At 45.5% G+C, this 17,585-nt stretch overlaps 1 protein-coding gene across 8 annotated transcripts in view; it reads left to right on the top strand.

Moving 5' to 3' along the window:
* RBSN (rabenosyn, RAB effector) overlaps positions 1-16,545 on the top strand; it is a 28,845-nt gene extending 12,300 nt beyond the window's left edge. For all 8 annotated transcript variants that reach the window (XM_024245118.3, XM_024245116.3, XM_063721687.1 and 5 more), the window contains 9 exons: positions 507-607; positions 1,423-1,468; positions 1,569-1,730; positions 3,820-4,061; positions 5,659-5,729; positions 8,463-8,549; positions 9,460-9,562; positions 10,915-11,019; positions 11,694-16,545. In XM_024245118.3, coding sequence (XP_024100886.1) covers positions 507-607; positions 1,423-1,468; positions 1,569-1,730; positions 3,820-4,061; positions 5,659-5,729; positions 8,463-8,549; positions 9,460-9,562; positions 10,915-11,019; positions 11,694-12,842 — 2,066 coding nt within the window. In that variant the 3' untranslated portion in view covers positions 12,843-16,545. The remainder of the gene's footprint in view (positions 1-506; positions 608-1,422; positions 1,469-1,568; positions 1,731-3,819; positions 4,062-5,658; positions 5,730-8,462; positions 8,550-9,459; positions 9,563-10,914; positions 11,020-11,693) is intronic.
* The last annotated feature ends 1,040 nt before the right edge of the window (positions 16,546-17,585 follow it).

Genomic DNA, 17,585 nt, shown 5'->3' with positions numbered 1-17,585 from the left:
CAGAATTGAAACTTGAGCACAGGCTGACTCCAGAGTCCATGCTCTTATATACTGTACTCTCAGGTCTCTCATATGGTACTTGGTGGCCTCCAAAGGCGGTTAACAATTTCGCAGATTTTCTTCCATTTGCTTTCCTGGTTTTTGAATTTTTGGTAAGACTCTAAAATCCTAGAGTTTTTACTTGCTTTTGAAATATATATTTTTTTTCTTTCAGAAATTGGTCTCACTCTGTCACACAGGCTGGAGTACAGTGGTGGGATCATAGCTCACTGAAGCCTCCAGCTCCTGAGCTCAAGCCATCTTCCCGCCTTGGCCTCCCAAGGAGCTGGGATTATAGGCTTACATGCCCATTCCTGGCTATTTTTTTTTTTTTTTTTTTGGAGAGAGATGGGGTCTCACTATGTTGACCAGCCTGCTGTTGAAATTCATTGGGATAAGCGGCAAGGTAGAGAGGCTCCCTCCGAGAAACTATAAGTCATTTGTCTCCCTACCTTACTTCCCTCTAGGTGCTGTGAGAAGCCATCTTTCCGACTTCAAAAAACACCGAGCTGCTAGAATTGACCACTATGTTGTGGAAGTCAATAAACTAATAATCAGGTTAGAGAAGGTAAATTTTGTTGTCTTAAAACATTTTTTTTCTGCAAATACACATTTTCTGGGGAAAAATAATCACATTTCTATAGCATGTGTTGTATATATCATATACATCTGATGGTGGCAGAGAAACACCTTCTCTAGAGAGGTGCAAAGGACATGGTGGCCAGTTCTAGCCTGGGCCAGCATTCCTTAAGAGAATGGCCCAGATTGACAAACTTGCCACATGCTTAGCTTCCCTTTTCCCACCTATGAATCCCACTCAGGTGCTGGAAAACCTTTCTTCCTTTAGATTCTTCTTTTGGGTTTCCCAGGCACAATCATCCAGTGAGGTGTAGTGTGTGATGGCAAACAAAGAAGTGGTGACCAGGTCTCACGGGTGTATTTTCATCCTAGTTGTGCTTGTTGTGTGTAACCTGGATTGTGTGCTGGGCATAGTAGCAACACAAGTACAGTTCTTTATGTGTACTTTGTAAGGCAGAAATATGTGGCCAGTTTTAGGGTCCAGGAGCACCGTGGAGAATGGAGGGTTTTCCGTTGCTTTCAATCGTTGCCCCTACCCATCCTTGCCTACCCCTGGTTATTGCTAAAATGGGTAACTGACAGTAAAGAGATTAGAAGTGGGTCATAGGAAGCGAGGTGGGTTCTAGATGCAAAACTAATACCCTGTCCCATGTGAAATTGTTTTTGTGATTTTGTGGAGTTGGGGATGACAAATGAGACTTGAGGAATCCAAATGTGCTAATTTCCTGCTTGATGTATTGGAAAGTGTGGAGCATGTATACATCACCTGGTTAATTTCATTTGGCACTATTTTCTTCCGGTCAGCTCACTGCATTTGACAGAACAAATACTGAGTCTGCAAAGATTCGAGGTAACTTTAAAACTTTGCTCACATTCATCTTATCTTTTTTTCCCTGACCAAAGCTCTCTTTAAAATGGCCTGCTTTCTTGTTGGTTTGCTCTTCCCAAAGCAATAGAAAAGTCTGTGGTGCCTTGGGTCAATGACCAGGATGTCCCTTTCTGTCCAGACTGTGGGAATAAGTTCAGCATCCGGAACCGCCGCCACCACTGCCGCCTCTGCGGGTCTATTATGTGCAAGAAGTGTATGGAGCTCATCAGCCTTCCCTTGGCAAGTAGGTGACTTGGAGGTGGGGCCCTGGACCCTCATCTTCTTTCGGGCCTAGCTTATTTGCTAATTACCACTGGGACTGTGGAACCTTTTTGTTAAATTAATGGCTCATGGGAATCTTCATTCATTGAGTTCCTGATTCTGTGAAACCCACTGCAGGCTAGGTACTATGCTAGGGGCCAGGGATACAGTGGTCTATAACAGCGATTGGCAAACTTTGCAAAGGATCAGATAGTAAATACATTTAGGCTTTGTGGGCCGCATATGGTTGCTGTGACATTTCTTCTTTCTTTAAACAACCTTTTAAAAATGTGAACACTAGACTGGGCACAGTGGCTCATGCCTGTAATCACAGCACTTTGGGAGGCCGAGGCAGGTGGATCACTTGAGGTCAGTAGTTCGAGACCAGCCTGGCCAACATGTTGAAACCCTGTCTCTATAAAAATACAAAAATTAGCCTGGCGTGGTGGCATGGGCCTGTAGTCCTAGCTACTCGGGAGGCTGAGGCAGGAGAATTGCTTGAACCTGGGAGGTGGAGGCTGCAATGAGCTGAGATTGAGCCACTGCATTCCAGCCTGGGCGACCGAGCAAGACTCCCATCTCAAAAAAATAAATAAAATAAAATAGCAATGTGAAAATTATACTTAGTTTGAGAGCCATATAGAAACAGCCTGCAGGCTGGACTTGGCTCACAGGTCATTTTTTGCCCATTTCTGGCCTATAAGCCTATAAGGCATTGTCCATTCTTCCAAGGAGTCTAGCATCTATCAGGGGATATAAACTCACAAATAAATAATTGCTTTCTAAAGAGAGATGTACAATGAAAGAGACTGTGTCAGGAACTCAGGAGAGGCTGACCAACTCTTTGTCTGCTCTGCTTGGAAGTGGCAAGTGTGACTTTGAGAAGAGGGTCTTGAATATAAGCAGTGGGCTAGTCCCTTCCTGTGGGATAAGTCACAGACAACTCACTGCCATATAGAAAAGACTATCATAATATGAGAGATGCTGAGTGCTATGGGCTCAGGGACAGTGAGAGCATGGATGCTTAGGGCTGGGAGGTGATGTTCGAGAAGAGCCTTAAAAGATGAGTAGGATTGCAAAAGAGATGGAGAAAGAGGACATTTTAGGTAGAGTGAAGAGTAGGAGCAAAGGCATGGAGTTCTGGAAAGCCCAGGGTAGGTTAATAGATGAGCAAATAGAATAGTTGGGGGTGTGTGGAGGACAAAGTTTAGGTGGAACCCGATCCTCCAGGACTTTGCAACCAAGCTGAGTAGAAGTTGCTGAAGATGATCTCATTGGCTTCTGGGAAGTTTGGGGTAAATTTGCAACACTAGAGAGTTCTGCTGACTGTGCACGCTGTTGGCCATGGGGTGTCTGGATAATGTGAGGACAAAAACAGATGCTGCTTCTGTCCAACTCTCACATATGCCAGGTCACTTTACCTTGGTACTTTCTCCCTGAGACCAACTCCCTGTCTCACATGAGACTTTATAAGCTGCCTTTTTGGGACACTATTCACCCTTCTTCTCTTGAGCTCTTTAGCCAGCATTTACTGGGCAGCTGCTGTGGGGTGGCCCTGCTGGATATGTTAAGGGTACAAGTGTGAGTAAGACACAGTTGGCACCCACAAAGAGTCATAGGTTCCTAGGGCAGCTCTGGGGTGTACATGTAACTGTACACAGGGAGAAGAGTGGAAAGTGCTCCAAAATGGGCAATGTGGTGGGAACTGATGGGAAGGATGGATAGATTTTGCCTCAGGGAATTGGAAAAGGCTTTCCTGGAGGACCTGCCATTCAGAGAGGGTAGGAGCCAGATGTTTGGGAATAGGGAGAAGGCTGTGGAGGAAAGTCTCCCGGGAGAATGTTTGTTGTGTTGGAAGCACAGGGCAAATGGAGGAGAGTGGCAGGTGGAAAGGCAAGGCTGTTTGGATTTGGAGGGGCAGCAGTGGAGTCCTTTCCCACCAGAGTCTGACACCAGGAAGGCAGAGGGGCAGTATCACAAATCAAACATCTGTGGACTGACACCTTGAGGTCATGGGTATGGTAATTGGATGCTGTGGGGGTCATTGCTGCCTGTTGGTGTTGTGGTTACAGACAAGCTCACCAGTGCCAGCAAGGAGTCCCTGAGCACCCACACCAGCCCCAGCCAGTCACCCAACAGTGTCCATGGCTCCCGCCGAGGCAGCATCAGCAGCATGAGCAGTGTTAGCTCAGTCCTGGATGAGAAGGACGATGACCGGATCCGCTGCTGTACACACTGCAAGGACACACTGCTCAAGAGAGAGCAGCAGATTGATGAGAAGGAGCACACACCCGACATCGTGAAGCTCTACGAGGTGACTCGCGCTGTTTGGTCTTGGGTCTAATTTCTTAGGCAGATTTGGCTGTTTATTACGTACACTCCTGCAGATTCTGGAGAATGCTTTGGAAAGTTGTTCGTTTGAATTATTTGTAGTTCCTGTTAAAGACCCGTGTTATGATTTCCCAGCTAGGGCCCTGTGTGAGTCAGAGTCATCCTGGGTGTGTTGCAACAAACTCGTTTCAAGTGGCCTTCCTTGGCCACTTGAAAGCAGGAGGGTGGAGGCTTTGGTGGCCCAGAGGCAAGAGGAGGAAGGGCAGTTGCCATGTGGTATAGGCAGGTTCTGTGGGGAGCGCAGAAGCTAGAGTTGTTCATAAACAGTGGGCCAGAAGAATCCTGGGAAACTCACTTGGGAATGTTAGACTTTACAAGTTTTAGAAAGTTCTACAAGTTTTCAGTCTTCACCAGTTTACTGAGTGTCGCCTTCTAAGTTTGTCCAAATGCCTCAGCTGTCATTACTATGAGTGATCCCACAGCCCCCCTACTAGATGCATACTCTGAGAGGAAATAGTGTGCAAAGAATATCTGAGAGTGAGACTGGCTTGGTCCCTTAATGGCCAGGTGAGACCTGTGAGCTGAGGAGGACTAGCCAGGTAGACTGGGTGGGGAGGCAGTAAGACTTGCAGGGAAGAGATCAGCCCAGGCAGAGGAAGCAGCTTGTGCAACATTCTGAACAGAGGAAGAGTGTAATTTTGCCTAATGACCACTGAATAGTCATTGTTAGCAGTTCTGCAGGTCATAATGGTAGTGTTTCTGGAATCCCCATGTAAATACTCAGGCTACTAGAAATGGTGTTAATTAAGCCCCATGTTGGGTTGCAGATGTAGCCATTCTCCATCCTTTGTGTGGAGTTCACAACCTGGTATCTCATTTCTGTGAATACCCACGGTGCTTGTGCCACCTCCTCTTTTGAAGTGAGCCCTGGCAATGCCTTGTGCTGGTTTCCCATTGTTGCCTGGCATCACTTGGCAGAGAAAGAAAGTAGCAGCTAATTCCTTTTTGTCTTGGTAGATACCTTGGCTTGTGCCCTGGAAGCCTTGCTTCTCTCAAAAACATCTCGCCGGGCGTGGTGGCTCACTCCTGTAATCCCACCACTTTGGGAGGCCGGGGCAGGCAGATCGTTTGAGGCCAGGAGTTCGAGACCAGCCTGGCCAACATGGCAAAACCTCGTCTCTACTAAAAATATAAAAATTAGCTGGGTGTGGTGGCAGTGCGCCTGTAATTCCAGCTACTCAGGAGGCCGAGGCATGAGAATCGCTTGAGCCCAGGAGGCAGAGGTTGCAGTGAGCAGAGATTGTGCCATTATACTCCACCTTGGGTGACAGAACAAAATTCCTTCTCAAAAAAAAAAAAACAAAACGAAACATCTGGTCAGAAGCTCCATTGTCACTTTCTTTCCTTCCTACAAAATTTTCTGCTTGGAAAGTAGGCCTATAAATCAGGAAATTGATAACAATAATTAATGTGTTAGAAAAGTGAACATTTTAAATATATCTCCGTTGATGGAGCCTAGCTTCTGGGTAGGTATTTCTATATCTTGAGCATACCACTTACCTCTTTGTTTTTGTTCTTAGAAATTACGACTTTGCATGGAGAAAGTTGACCAGAAAGCTCCAGAATACATCAGGATGGCAGCATCATTAAAGTAAGCTATTCATCTATGTTTTTCTAATCCAGCGGTGACTGTTTTCTGGCATTTTAGGTCAGCTCTCCAGTAGCCAAAAATGAAAATCTTAACTTCAACCGTGCTTTTTTTCTGAGACCAGCTGAAGTTGGTTTTTTTCTACTTTTGGCTGTTATGAAGAGAATCATCCTCATGTCTGTCTTTTAGTGGGGTACATGTTACCATCACATGAGCTTGTAAAAAGACAGCCACATTCAGTTGACCTTGGCTATTCTCACTGAGCAGGTTTGGGAAGGGCCTCAGACAATAGGTACTGCTGCTGAGTGCAGCGTCTGGACAGAGCAGAGGAAGGGCAGTGGGTCTCATGCTCATGTCTGGGTAGATGCCACTTGAGTGTCACATTGAGGTGTCAGGGCTTAAAGCAGGCATGTCCATTAGAGCAGGGGCTGGCAGACTGCAGCCCATGGGCCAAATGTATCCTGACATCTGCTTTTTTTTTTTTTTTTGAGACGGAGTCTCACTCTGTTGCCAGGCTGGAGTGCAGTGGCGCGATCTTGGCTCACTGTGACCTCCACCTCCCGGGTTCAAGCAATTCTCCTGCCTCAGCCTCCCGAGTAGCTGGGACTACAGGCATGTGCCACCACGCTCAGCTATTTTATATATATGTATATATAAAATTATTATTATTATTTTTTGAGATGAAGTCTTGCTTTGTCGCCCAGGCTAGAGTGCAGTGGCACAGTCTTGGCTCACTGCAACCTCCACCTCCTGGGTTCAAGCAATTCCCCTGCCTCCAGCCTCCCGAGTAGCTGGGATTACGGGTGCACGCCACCATGCCCAGTTAATTTTTTTATATTTTTAGTAGAGACAGGGTTTCACCGTGTTGGCCAGGATGGTCTTGATCTCTTGACCTCATGATCCACCCGCCTTGGCTTCCCAAAGTGCTGGGATTACAGGCATGAACCACCGTGCCTGGCCAACATCTGCTTCTTTTTTAAAATCGAGATGTAGTTCACACACCCTAAACTTTGCCCTTTTAAAGTGTACAGTTCGGTGGTTTTTAGTGTATTCACAAAATTATGCGAACATTACCACTGTCTTCATTGTAAACAGTTTCATCACCCCAACAGGAAACCCCATACCCATTAGCAGCCACTGCCCTTTCCCCATCTCCCTGGACACCACTAATCTATTTCCTGTCTCTATGGATTTGTCTGCTTTTGACACTTCATATAAATACAATCACAAATATAAAATCTCTCGTCTGACTTCTTTCACACAGTGTAATGTTTTTAAGATTCATCCATGTTGTTGTATGTATCAGTACTTCATTCCATGTGTATGAATGCATTGTGTGGATACTTGTCACATTTTGTTTATCCATCAGTTGATGAACATTTGGGTTTTTTCCACTTTTGGCTGTTATACATAATGCTCCTGTAATATTTGTGTACAAGTTTTTATGTTTTTTGTGTAGACATGTTTTCATTTCTCTCAGGTAGGTACCTAGGAGTGGAATTGCTGGGTTTTATGGTAACTATATATTACCATAGAGTAACATTCCCTAGAGGAATTGCTAAATCGTTTTCTAGAATGACTGCACTATTTTGCATTCCCACTAGCAGTGTATGAGGGTTTCACTTTCTTTATAGCCTTACCAACACTAGTTATTGCCACCTGTTTGCATAAAGTTTTATTGGAACACAGCCATGCCCGTGTTTGATTACTGTTTGTGGCTGCTTTTGCACCACCACGACAGAGTTGAATAGCAGCAACAGAAACTGTGTGGCCTGCAAAGCTGAAAACATTTATGATTCGGCTCCTTATGGAAAAAATTTGTTGATCCCTGCTTAAGAGCATTGCTTTTTCTGAAGCTTAGTGTTTGTGACCTAGAAGTTAAAGTGCTAACTACTAGAGTCAGATCCCAGCAGTGTTTTCCCAACCTGTAGGAAAAGAATTAATTATGGTATCCAGTGTTATTAATTTCAGAGTTTTCTGTCTTTGTCTTAAACCTGTGTTGCCTATCTGCCACATTTAAAGTGATGCATGTAGTAGTAGATGTGCCTTGTTTAAAAACAAAACCATGTGTGTATATATATATATATATATATATATATATATATATATATATATATATTTTTTTTTTTTTTTTTTTTGAGACCGAGTTTTGCTCTGTCACCTAGGCTGGAATGCAGTGGTGCGACCTCAGCTCACTGCAACCTCCGCCTCTCAGTTCAAGCGATTCGCCTGCCTCAGCCTCCTGAGTAGCTGGGATTACAGGCACCCACCATGATGCCTGGCTAATTTTTGTATTTTTAGTAGAGACGGGGTTTCATCATGTTGGCCAGGCTGGTCTTGAACCTCCTGGGGTACTTTTGAGCGAGAAAAGCCAAGTAGCTTTCTGCTCTTAATGTAGTGTAACCACTTCTTACATCTTGTTAGATATAGTGGAATTGTTTAGGGAAAGTAGGCCAGAGTAAATTCAGCCCCATTTGTTTTGGTGATGAGCATAAGGGCTAGTCCTTGGAGGCCTTGGCATGAATCTGTCCCTATTGCGTCTGCAAATCGAAACCTCACTTCCACTTGATTCATTCATTCCAAGAGATGGACACTGCATTATATCCGAAAGTCTGAAATGCCACCTTTAGAGAATTAACTGCCTTTGTGAGGCCTTACACCTTTAGCATCCTTCTACACTACACTGTCCAATCTGCACCATGAAACTTAGGTCACGTGTCTCTGGTTTCTCCTTAGTGCTGGGGAGACAACCTACAGTCTGGAACATGCCAGTGACCTTCGAGTGGAAGTGCAGAAAGTGTATGAGCTGATAGATGCTTTAAGGTAAGGTCCATTAAGTGGTATCCTGCCCGCTGGTGGAATGGAAAAGATGCTGTTCTAATGAAATGGCGAAAGCAGACCTGCATCATTCAGACTTCTGGTGATGGGGCAGTGGGTGAGGAGGAGGGCAAGGAAGGGGCCAGCTCTGGCGCTTAATGCATCTCAGTGACTTTTGTTTCGTTAAGGATTTCTAATGTTTGCTATTATTAAAGAAAGAGGAGCTGGTTATTGACACCTATCATGTGCCAGTCACTGGCTGTTTTCTCTAGAATAGCTCATTTATTCTACTGAAGTTACCCTGTGAGGTAGGGATTAACATCCTGTGTCAAAGGTGAGGAATCATGTCACAGATAGCAAAAGTTGTGGAGTGAAGATAGAAACTCAGCTTCTTTCTTTGTGTCTGTGCTCAAGTCCACAGCTGCTTTTTAACTGTGGACTGGCCGTTGGGGTTAAATTAGCCGGTGACTCAGAGGGAGAATAAGATGAGGTGCCTTTGTCCATCCGGACATACAGCACGGGCTATGTAGTTGCAGGGCCTGGTACAAAATGAAAATGCATGTCCCCTGTTCAAAAATTATTAAGAATAAAGACACTAACAGCAGAGCATTAAACCAAGCATAGGGCTCTTTTAAGTGCCAGTCCTTTCCAGTTGCGTAGGTTGCTCACCTGTGAAGCTGGCTCTGCATGTGTAGTCAGTCACTCCATAATAGTGTTGTGCGCCCTTTGCTAAGGCCTGTGTACAGCCAAAGGGTAAGAAATGGGCTTTGCCTTCAAGGAAACTTCGATGGAGTCACTTGCCCATCTTTACACACCTTCCTGGCATGAAAGCCTGGCAACTCCAGATGTTATACTTTTCGCCCTTGTTTTGGAAGCTGGCAGTGCTTATTACATTCATGTGTTTGTTCCAATTCAGTAAGAAGATCTTAACCTTGGGCTTGAACCAGGACCCGCCACCACATCCAAGCAATTTGAGGCTGCAGAGAATGATCAGATACTCAGCTACACTTTTTGTGCAGGTAAAGCCATCCTGGGTTGGCATAAATGTTGCACTTGGCCTGTCCTGCTCTTTTGCTTCCCAGGAGGCAGACCCATGCCAATGACTTGTTTACTTCCTATTTATACATTTATTATTTTTTGAAATTATGAATGCATGATGCCACACTTAGAGAAAAATCTGGATTTCAGAGAAAACTAAAACTACTTTTAATCCTATGTCCCCATTACAATCACTCATTATTCTGGTATGTTTTCTTTTTTCCCATTTGTATTTTTTATATACAGTAGTTATGATACTGCATATTGACTATATATGCCATTCTTTAACCGTTTTCCTTTAGTTGGACATTTGATAGACTAATTTTTTGCAGCTGTTAAGTGTTGCCATGATAGTAATACTGGTACTTAGTATTTCTTCCTTAGGATAATCTCCTAAGAGTATCTTTCTGAGCCATCAGCTGGGAGGAAACAGCCGATTAAGGGCAGACTAACCTAAGTGGTTAGATCTGAATTGTGTCTTTCTACCCCTGAAGGCCCCGTCTGAGAGAGTCACAGTTAACCACCCTTGGGGCTCCCTGACAAAGAGATCTGTTTTTTTCTTTTTTTTTTTAATTAAAACAAAATGTTTTTTTTTTTCTTTTATTAAATAGAGACAGGGTCTTACCATGTTGCCCAGGCTGGTCTCAAACTTTTGAGCTCAAGCAGTCTGCCCACCTCGGCCTCCCAAAGTGCTGGGATTATAGGCATGAGCCACTGCACCCAGCCAACAAAGAGATCTAATCGATAGAGTCCTGTTAGGTTAGTTTTCTAACTCTGTAGTATGGAGAAGTAGGCCCTTCCTCACTTTGATTAGTGACTCTATTCAGCAATCATTTGTTGAGTGCCTCCTATGTACCAGGTAGTGTTTTAGGTGCTGGATGTCCTATAGTGAACAAAAAAGACCAACATTCCTGTTCTCATTAAGCTTATGTTCTAGAGAAGGAGAGAGATCATAAACAACTAAAATATCCAGTGTGTAAGATAGCAAAAGTGCTGTGGAGAAACTTAACAGCAGGGAAGTGTGGGAGAGAGGGCTGGGATTGAGGTTTGCTAAGTTAATAGGATGGGCAGGGACAAGACCTCAGAGAAGCTAACATCAGAGCCAGGTGAATAACTGGGATATCTGATGTTGATCATTTCATAAGGAAAATGCAGGCCCATTTGGAGTTGACTCTCTTACCCAATATGAGTTTGCTCCTTTCTAGCTGCTGTCAAATGATGTCACTCTCTGAGAATAGAGTGGCTCAGCTTAAGCAGACTCTCATCATGGGGCTTAAGGTTCATTTTTTCTCTAAAAGGGTTTAAGTGTAAAATTGTCTGTCTCTCCCTGCAGGAAAAGTTGCTTGGTTTGATGTCACTGCCAACCAAAGAACAGTTTGAGGAACTGAAAAAGAAAAGGAAGGAGGAAATGGAGAGGAAGAGGGCCGTGGAGAGACAAGTGAGTGAAGCCAGGGATGTGGGGCCCACTTCCTCCTGTGGCTGTCAAGCACAGAGGCTGCCATGGGCTCCCAGGTTGTGTGGGGTTGTAGTGAATCAGAACCTCTCTCTCAAATGTGCATATTTCTTCTGTTGTGTTTCAGCCTCACTTTCATCTATGGGAACTAGAATAATTGTTTTTCTCCCCAGGTCCTATTTTTCTTTCAGAGCTTCTGCTGATTCTCTCATGGCTAGAATACCACAGAGATTGACAGTTCTCCCTATGGCAGGAGTTGCAGAGGACCAAGACATTAGGAAGTTCCTTGTAGAACATATCGGTATATGCAATATTAAACAGAAAATTATATGTATATTTAATGCTGCGTGAGATTCCAGTGTAGATGAGGGGAACAGACCTTAGAGGTTTAAGAAAAGTATACGGCCTGTGAATCTAAGATTGAGAAAATCTGATGCCCTAACTTATTCATTATATTTTATTTTTGAAAATCAGGGTCTCCCTTCTGCCCACATATACACAAAAACATGACTTGATTTTAGCAGTTGGATATCTTTGTCCTGAGGTGAGAAATCGGGTGTCACTGGCACAGGGATAGAGGGACAACAGAGGGTGGGTGACAGTGTGGGCTGCTGCCAGCATGGTGACTGTTTCTTCTCTCTGCTTTGCTCTCTCCCCAGGCTGCCCTGGAGTCCCAGCGAAGGCTTGAGGAAAGGCAGAGTGGCCTGGCTTCTCGAGCGGCCAACGGGGAGGTGGCATCTCTCCGCAGGGGCCCTGCCCCCTTGAGAAAGGCTGAGGGCTGGCTCCCGCTGTCAGGAGGTCAGGGGCAGAGTGAGGACTCAGACCCGCTCCTCCAGCAGATCCACAACATCACATCATTCATCAGGCAGGCCAAGGCCGCAGGCCGCACGGATGAAGTACGCACCCTGCAGGAGAACCTGCGGCAGCTGCAGGACGAGTATGACCAGCAGCAGACAGAGAAGGCCATCGAGCTGTCCCGGAGGCAGGCTGAGGAGGAGGACCTGCAGCGGGAACAGCTGCAGATGTTGCGTGAACGGGAGTTGGAACGAGAAAGGGAGCAGTTTCGGGTGGCATCCCTGCACACACGGACTCGGTCCCTGGACTTCAGAGAAATCGGCCCTTTTCAGCTGGAGCCCAGCAGAGAGCCTCGCACCCACCTTGCTTATGCTTTGGATCTAGGCTCTTCCCCAGTTCCAAGCAGCACAGCTCCCAAGACCCCTTCACCTAGCTCAACTCAACCCATCAGAGTGTGGTCTGGGCCCCCAGCCGTTGGCCAGGAGCTCTTAACCCAGAGCAGCATGCCACAGCAACATGAGGGGCCCTCCTTAAACCCCTTTGATGAGGAAGACTTCTCCAGCCCTATGGAAGAGGGCACTACTAGTCCTCCTGCTGCAGGGGTTTCCTTAGACCCTTCAGCCCACATCCTGAAAGAGTACAATCCTTTCGAGGAAGAGGACGAGGAGGAGGAGGCAGTGGCAGGGAATCCATTCATTCAGCCAGACAACCCAGCTCCTAACTCCTTCAACGAGGAAGACGAACATCCCCAGCAGAGGCCCTCAAGCCCTCTGGTTCCTGGCAACCCCTTTGAGGAACCCACCTGTACCAACCCCTTTGAGATGGACAGTGACAGTGGGCCAGAGGCTGAGGAGCCCATAGAGGAAGAGCTCCTCCTGCAGCAGATCGATAACATCAAGGCATACATCTTTGATGCCAAGCAGTGCGGCCGCCTGGATGAGGTAGAGGTGCTGACAGAGAACCTGTGGGAGTTGAAGCACACCCTGGCCAAGCAGAAAGGGGGCACTGACTGACCAGCAGTGGAGAGGGCACCTTTGGGCCCAGGGGTCTGGCAGGAGCCAGTGCAGCAGGACAGAGGGCAGGCGGAATGGATGGGGAAGGTGGCAGGGTGAGAACTCAGATGCACACAGGTGAGGGGCAGGAATCTGCTGTTTTGTGTTGCGCACTTTGAGGTATTTCCACTACAGTTGAATAATAAAATAGAAACTAGAACAGGGAGAATCAGCATTCAGTTGCTGTTTTTCCTGTTTATTATTACTATCTTTTGTAATCGGAGGTTTACCCCTTTTGAAGGGACTTTACATTTTTACTACCGAGATATGACTAAATGTAGCTCTGTTGGGCCCAGGGCAGAAATGGCTGCTGTGTACCTCTTGGGTCCATTTGCTACTGCTTAGTCTTGGTTCCTTATGCAGTATTATAGGGCAGCCTTTTTAGAGCCCTTCCTTTAGCCAAGACAGAGAAGGTAGATTCCATTGAGCTATATTCTGCTCTGACATAAGTCCATCCCTAGTAGGCTGTGAGTTCCATTTCACCTGGGGCCGCCTCTCCCCTGCTCTGCGCTTCCTGTCTGTACAATAGAAGTGGGAGGTGCTGCTATGAAGGGGAGAGTTTAGACCCAGGAGAGCCCAGCACCTCTTTTTAAGGTGGGGTGATGGGAATATTTCACCAGGGTCTATTTTCTCAGTTTAAGTTCTTTTTTTGTCTCTTTCAGGAAGTTAAGCTCCCAGTGCAGAGTATCAATGTGAATCTGGTCCTGAGCTTTTTAGAAAATAAGAGTGGTGGCTGGGCGCGCTGGCTCAGGCCTGTAATCCCAGCACTTTGGGAGGCCGAGGCGGGCGGATCACAAGGTCAGGAGATTGAGACCACCCTGGCTAACACGGTGAAATCCCGTCTCTACTAAAAATACAAAAAATTAGCCGAGCGTGGTGGTGGGTGCCTGTAGTCCCAGCTACTTTGGAGGCTGAGGCAGGAGAATGCCGTGAACCCGGGAGGCAGAGCTTGCAGTGAGCCAAGATCACACCACTGCACTCCAGCCTGGGCAGCAGAGTGAGATTCCATCTCAAAAAAAAAAAAAAAAAAAAAATTGGTTAACTTTTTGGTTGATATTAGTATTATTTGTGAGAAGAGTTTCCCCACCCTTGTTCTGATGGAACAGTTGTCTGTCACTGGAGAAATCTCCTTCCAGAGCTTTGGCAAAGTTACTCTGATCTGGGTCTGTTTAAAAGGCCTGGTCTCTAATTTAGGAATCGGTGATTTGGAAGCTTTTGCAGAACGTCACTAGAGGAAGGAAAGCTTCCCAGAGTCAGAAGCTAAATTAAAATAATTTCCAAGGCTATTTGATCAGCCTTCTTCCCTTTTGGTTCATTGTGTCCTGACTTGGGGCACTGATGAGATTTTTTATTTTTTTTGAGACAGAGTTTCACTTTGTTGCCCAGGCTGGAGTGTAGTGGCATGATCTCGGCTCACTGCAACCTCTACCCTCCCGGTTCAAGTGATTCTTGTGCCTCAGCCCCCTGAATAGCTGGGATTACAGGTGTGGGCCACCACGCCTGGTTAATCTCTGTATTTTTAGTAGAGGTGGAATTTCACCATTTTGGCCAGGCTGGTTTCGAACTCCTGGCCTCAAGTGATCCGCCACCTTGGCCTCCCAAAGTGCTGGGAATACAGGCGTGAGCCACTGCGCCTGCCCTGATGAGATATTTTATTACCAATGTTAGTATTAAGAAACTGAAATGTTTGAAGAAGCACAACCCAGGATCGTGCTGGTAGCACCACAGTACTTAAACTATTGGTCAATTAAGGCCAGAAAGGGAAATTGTTAATTTAGCTCTGGTGCTTTGGTTTACAGGAACATAACCCTTAACTGACATCTGACATCATGATAGCCACATGTGCTCAGCTCCTGGTAGAGTTTCTGCAGTTACTCATCTTAACTAATGAACAATAACTGACCACTAGTCACTTTATGCTGTGTAACTAGCTCTGGGCCATACTTTCACTGGTTACTGGTATGAGAGCTGAAAATTCATTTTGTTACATTCTGGTGAGGACCCCTCTTGATAATGGGAATGTTTTAACTCTCTTGATGAAAAAATAATCTGTATTTGTGTTGATGTTCACATTTCTGTAGCACATTTCTTATCCTTTTGGTTGAATGAAAAGATCTTGTATAGGGGTGTGGACATGGGGAGTGGGTATAAGTGTGTGAAGGACGCTTTGCATTTGGGATCTGTTCACAAACAGCCATATGAGTTTGTTAATGAATGTCAGCCAGTTACCAACCGCGCTGGTTGTTATGAGAAGTTGGCAACCAGGCATCTAAGATGTTGTCTGGTACAGGCCTCTTTTCTTCCCTGAGGCCCATGACATTTCTGTTACTCTAGAGGGTTTCTCAGATGGCCAGTAGGCTCCTCCCTGCTTAGGCTCTCATTTCTCTGAAAAGAGGATGAACTGAACAGCAGGTAGTTCCAGAAGCTAATTGCTGCTTTCCATCATAATTATTTTTCTTGTGAGAACATTTCTCTCTTAATTAGCTAGTGATCTTGATAAGACTAATTCACTAAACATACCCCTTCCCTCAAATCACCTCAGGTAGCAATCTGTAAGTAACTAAAAGAATTGAGAAACACACAAGAAACATTTTTTAAAACTAGTTTTAAAGGCCTGGCCGGGTGCAGTGGCTCACGCCTGTAATCCCAGCACTTTGGGAGGCCGAGACGGGTGGATCACCTGAGGTCAGGAATTTGAGACCAACATGGCCAACATGGTGAAACTCTGTCTCTACTAAAAATACAAAAATTAGCTGGGCGTGGTGGCAGACGCCTGTAATCCCAGCTACTCAGGGAGGCTGAGGCATGAGAATCGCTTGAACCTGGGAGGCGGAGGTTGCAGTGAGCCAAGATTGTGCCACTGCACTCCAACCTGGGTGACAAGAGCAAGACTCCGTCTCACAAAAAAACAAAACTGACTCATTGGATATACTAAACCAAACTAAAATCATATTCTTTTGATTAAGTTTATCCATGGCTGTATTCGTCTATGAATTCTTCCATTTAATTCTTCCAAGATTATCTTCTCCTGTAAATATATACATCACAGGAGTTAGAATTCTCTACCCATCAGCTGTACCATGTTGCAGAATTCATGCAGGCACAAAGTTGGAGTTACAGAGATGGGTTGACAGCAGGGAGAACTTGGCCTATGTATTATAACCACAACTTCAAGTTCTTACCTCATGTGAATATTCACCCTTTCTTTAGTCTTCCAAGGCAAACAGCCCCGTCTCATCACCAAATTAGCAAGGTCTTGATATGGCATAGCATATCTCCCTAGACACAGATCATGAGAAAAGATGGAAGAGACTTAGGGATTCAGGCATCAGATGAAGTTGGCTTTTCCCTTTTATGCCTTGTTTGTATTTCCCCGTCTAATACACTAAGGATACTTACTCATTGTACTTGCAGCTCGATATGTCTTTGCTGTTCAGATACTAAAATGTACCTCTGAGTCATTGTGAGCTGTGTGGTAGGTTGGACATTGGCATAGTTGGTGATGGGACTCAAAATGAAAAGGTGGTCTCTTTACCAGGTCACAGACTGTAGCAGATTGTGCTTGTTATCTGACAATGACTGTCACTTTGAGGGTCGTTGATTTGCATGCACTACTCTGGGGCCTTGTATTGGAGCCTTTTTACAAAATAAAATCTGAGATAGAGGTTGGGGGTGTGTGTGTCTTTGTGCACGTGTGTTATAAGTGAGAATCATCAGATGACATCCCTTCTCCTTTCTTGATGACAGCCATCTGAGTATCAGAATGGTTCCAGCACCTGTGTTGTTTGTCTGGTTAAGGCCTCTGAAAAAAATGAAGGTCACTGGGTTCTGAACAGGGGATAGATACGGGTTCCAGTTCTGCCCTTATTCCCAGTTATTCCTGCAGTGCTGGTTAAATGAACAGTTTTACACAAATATAGTGCAGATCCCTTAATGATCCTATCATCCCTGTTTCACACTGGAGGAAAGTGAGGCTCAGAGATTGAGGAACCTTATGACTGCCATCTGTGCCAGTCACCACCTCTGCATGACCACATTTCCCTCCATTAGCACTACCAGCATGCCTGTGAGGTAGTTACTCAGCTGTTCATCTGACCCCAGACATAGAAAAGTTAAAAGAGATTAGCCTGGCTTAGGCCACACAGCCAGTCAGTGGTGGAATGAGGGTTTAAATCCAGATCTGCCTGACTTAATTTGCCCTCAGTAATACGTAGCTGGGTCAGGTAGTGGTGTGGTGGTGGTGGGTGCTCAACCATTGTGTCAAGCTCAAAGAAGGCAGAAAAGGGCAATGGGAAATGAGGTTGGGTGCTGCTGAGCTGGTTTCTGATAGTGACTTTACCTGAGTCTGTGAAACTGAGACCTCCTTAGGGCCATAAGAATATGTAGATTCTTAAACCAGGAGAGTATAATATGTAGTGCTCACTGTAGGCTAGACTGAGTGCTAAGTATTATGCATGGCTTACCTCAGTCTTCCCAACAACCCATTTACAGATGCAGAAATGAGTGAGTGGTGAAGTTAAGCTTGCTTAGGGTTGCACTGCTGGGTTTCCAACCTAGGTCTGTCTGACTGCGAAACCCAAGCTGCCGTAGATTGTGTTGTATGTGGACACCCGTGTTTCTAACGTGGAATGGGGTGTTTCATCCCTAGTAAGTGCCTCCTGTGGACTTTTAAGATGAAAAATTTCTGCCTAACTCTTCAGGAAG

This window comes from Pongo abelii, chromosome 2 (assembly GCF_028885655.2).
Source record: "Pongo abelii isolate AG06213 chromosome 2, NHGRI_mPonAbe1-v2.0_pri, whole genome shotgun sequence".
Lineage (NCBI taxonomy): Eukaryota > Metazoa > Chordata > Mammalia > Primates > Hominidae > Pongo > Pongo abelii.
Note: the sequence above shows the minus strand (reverse complement) of the source record. Positions and strands in the feature narration are given on the sequence as shown.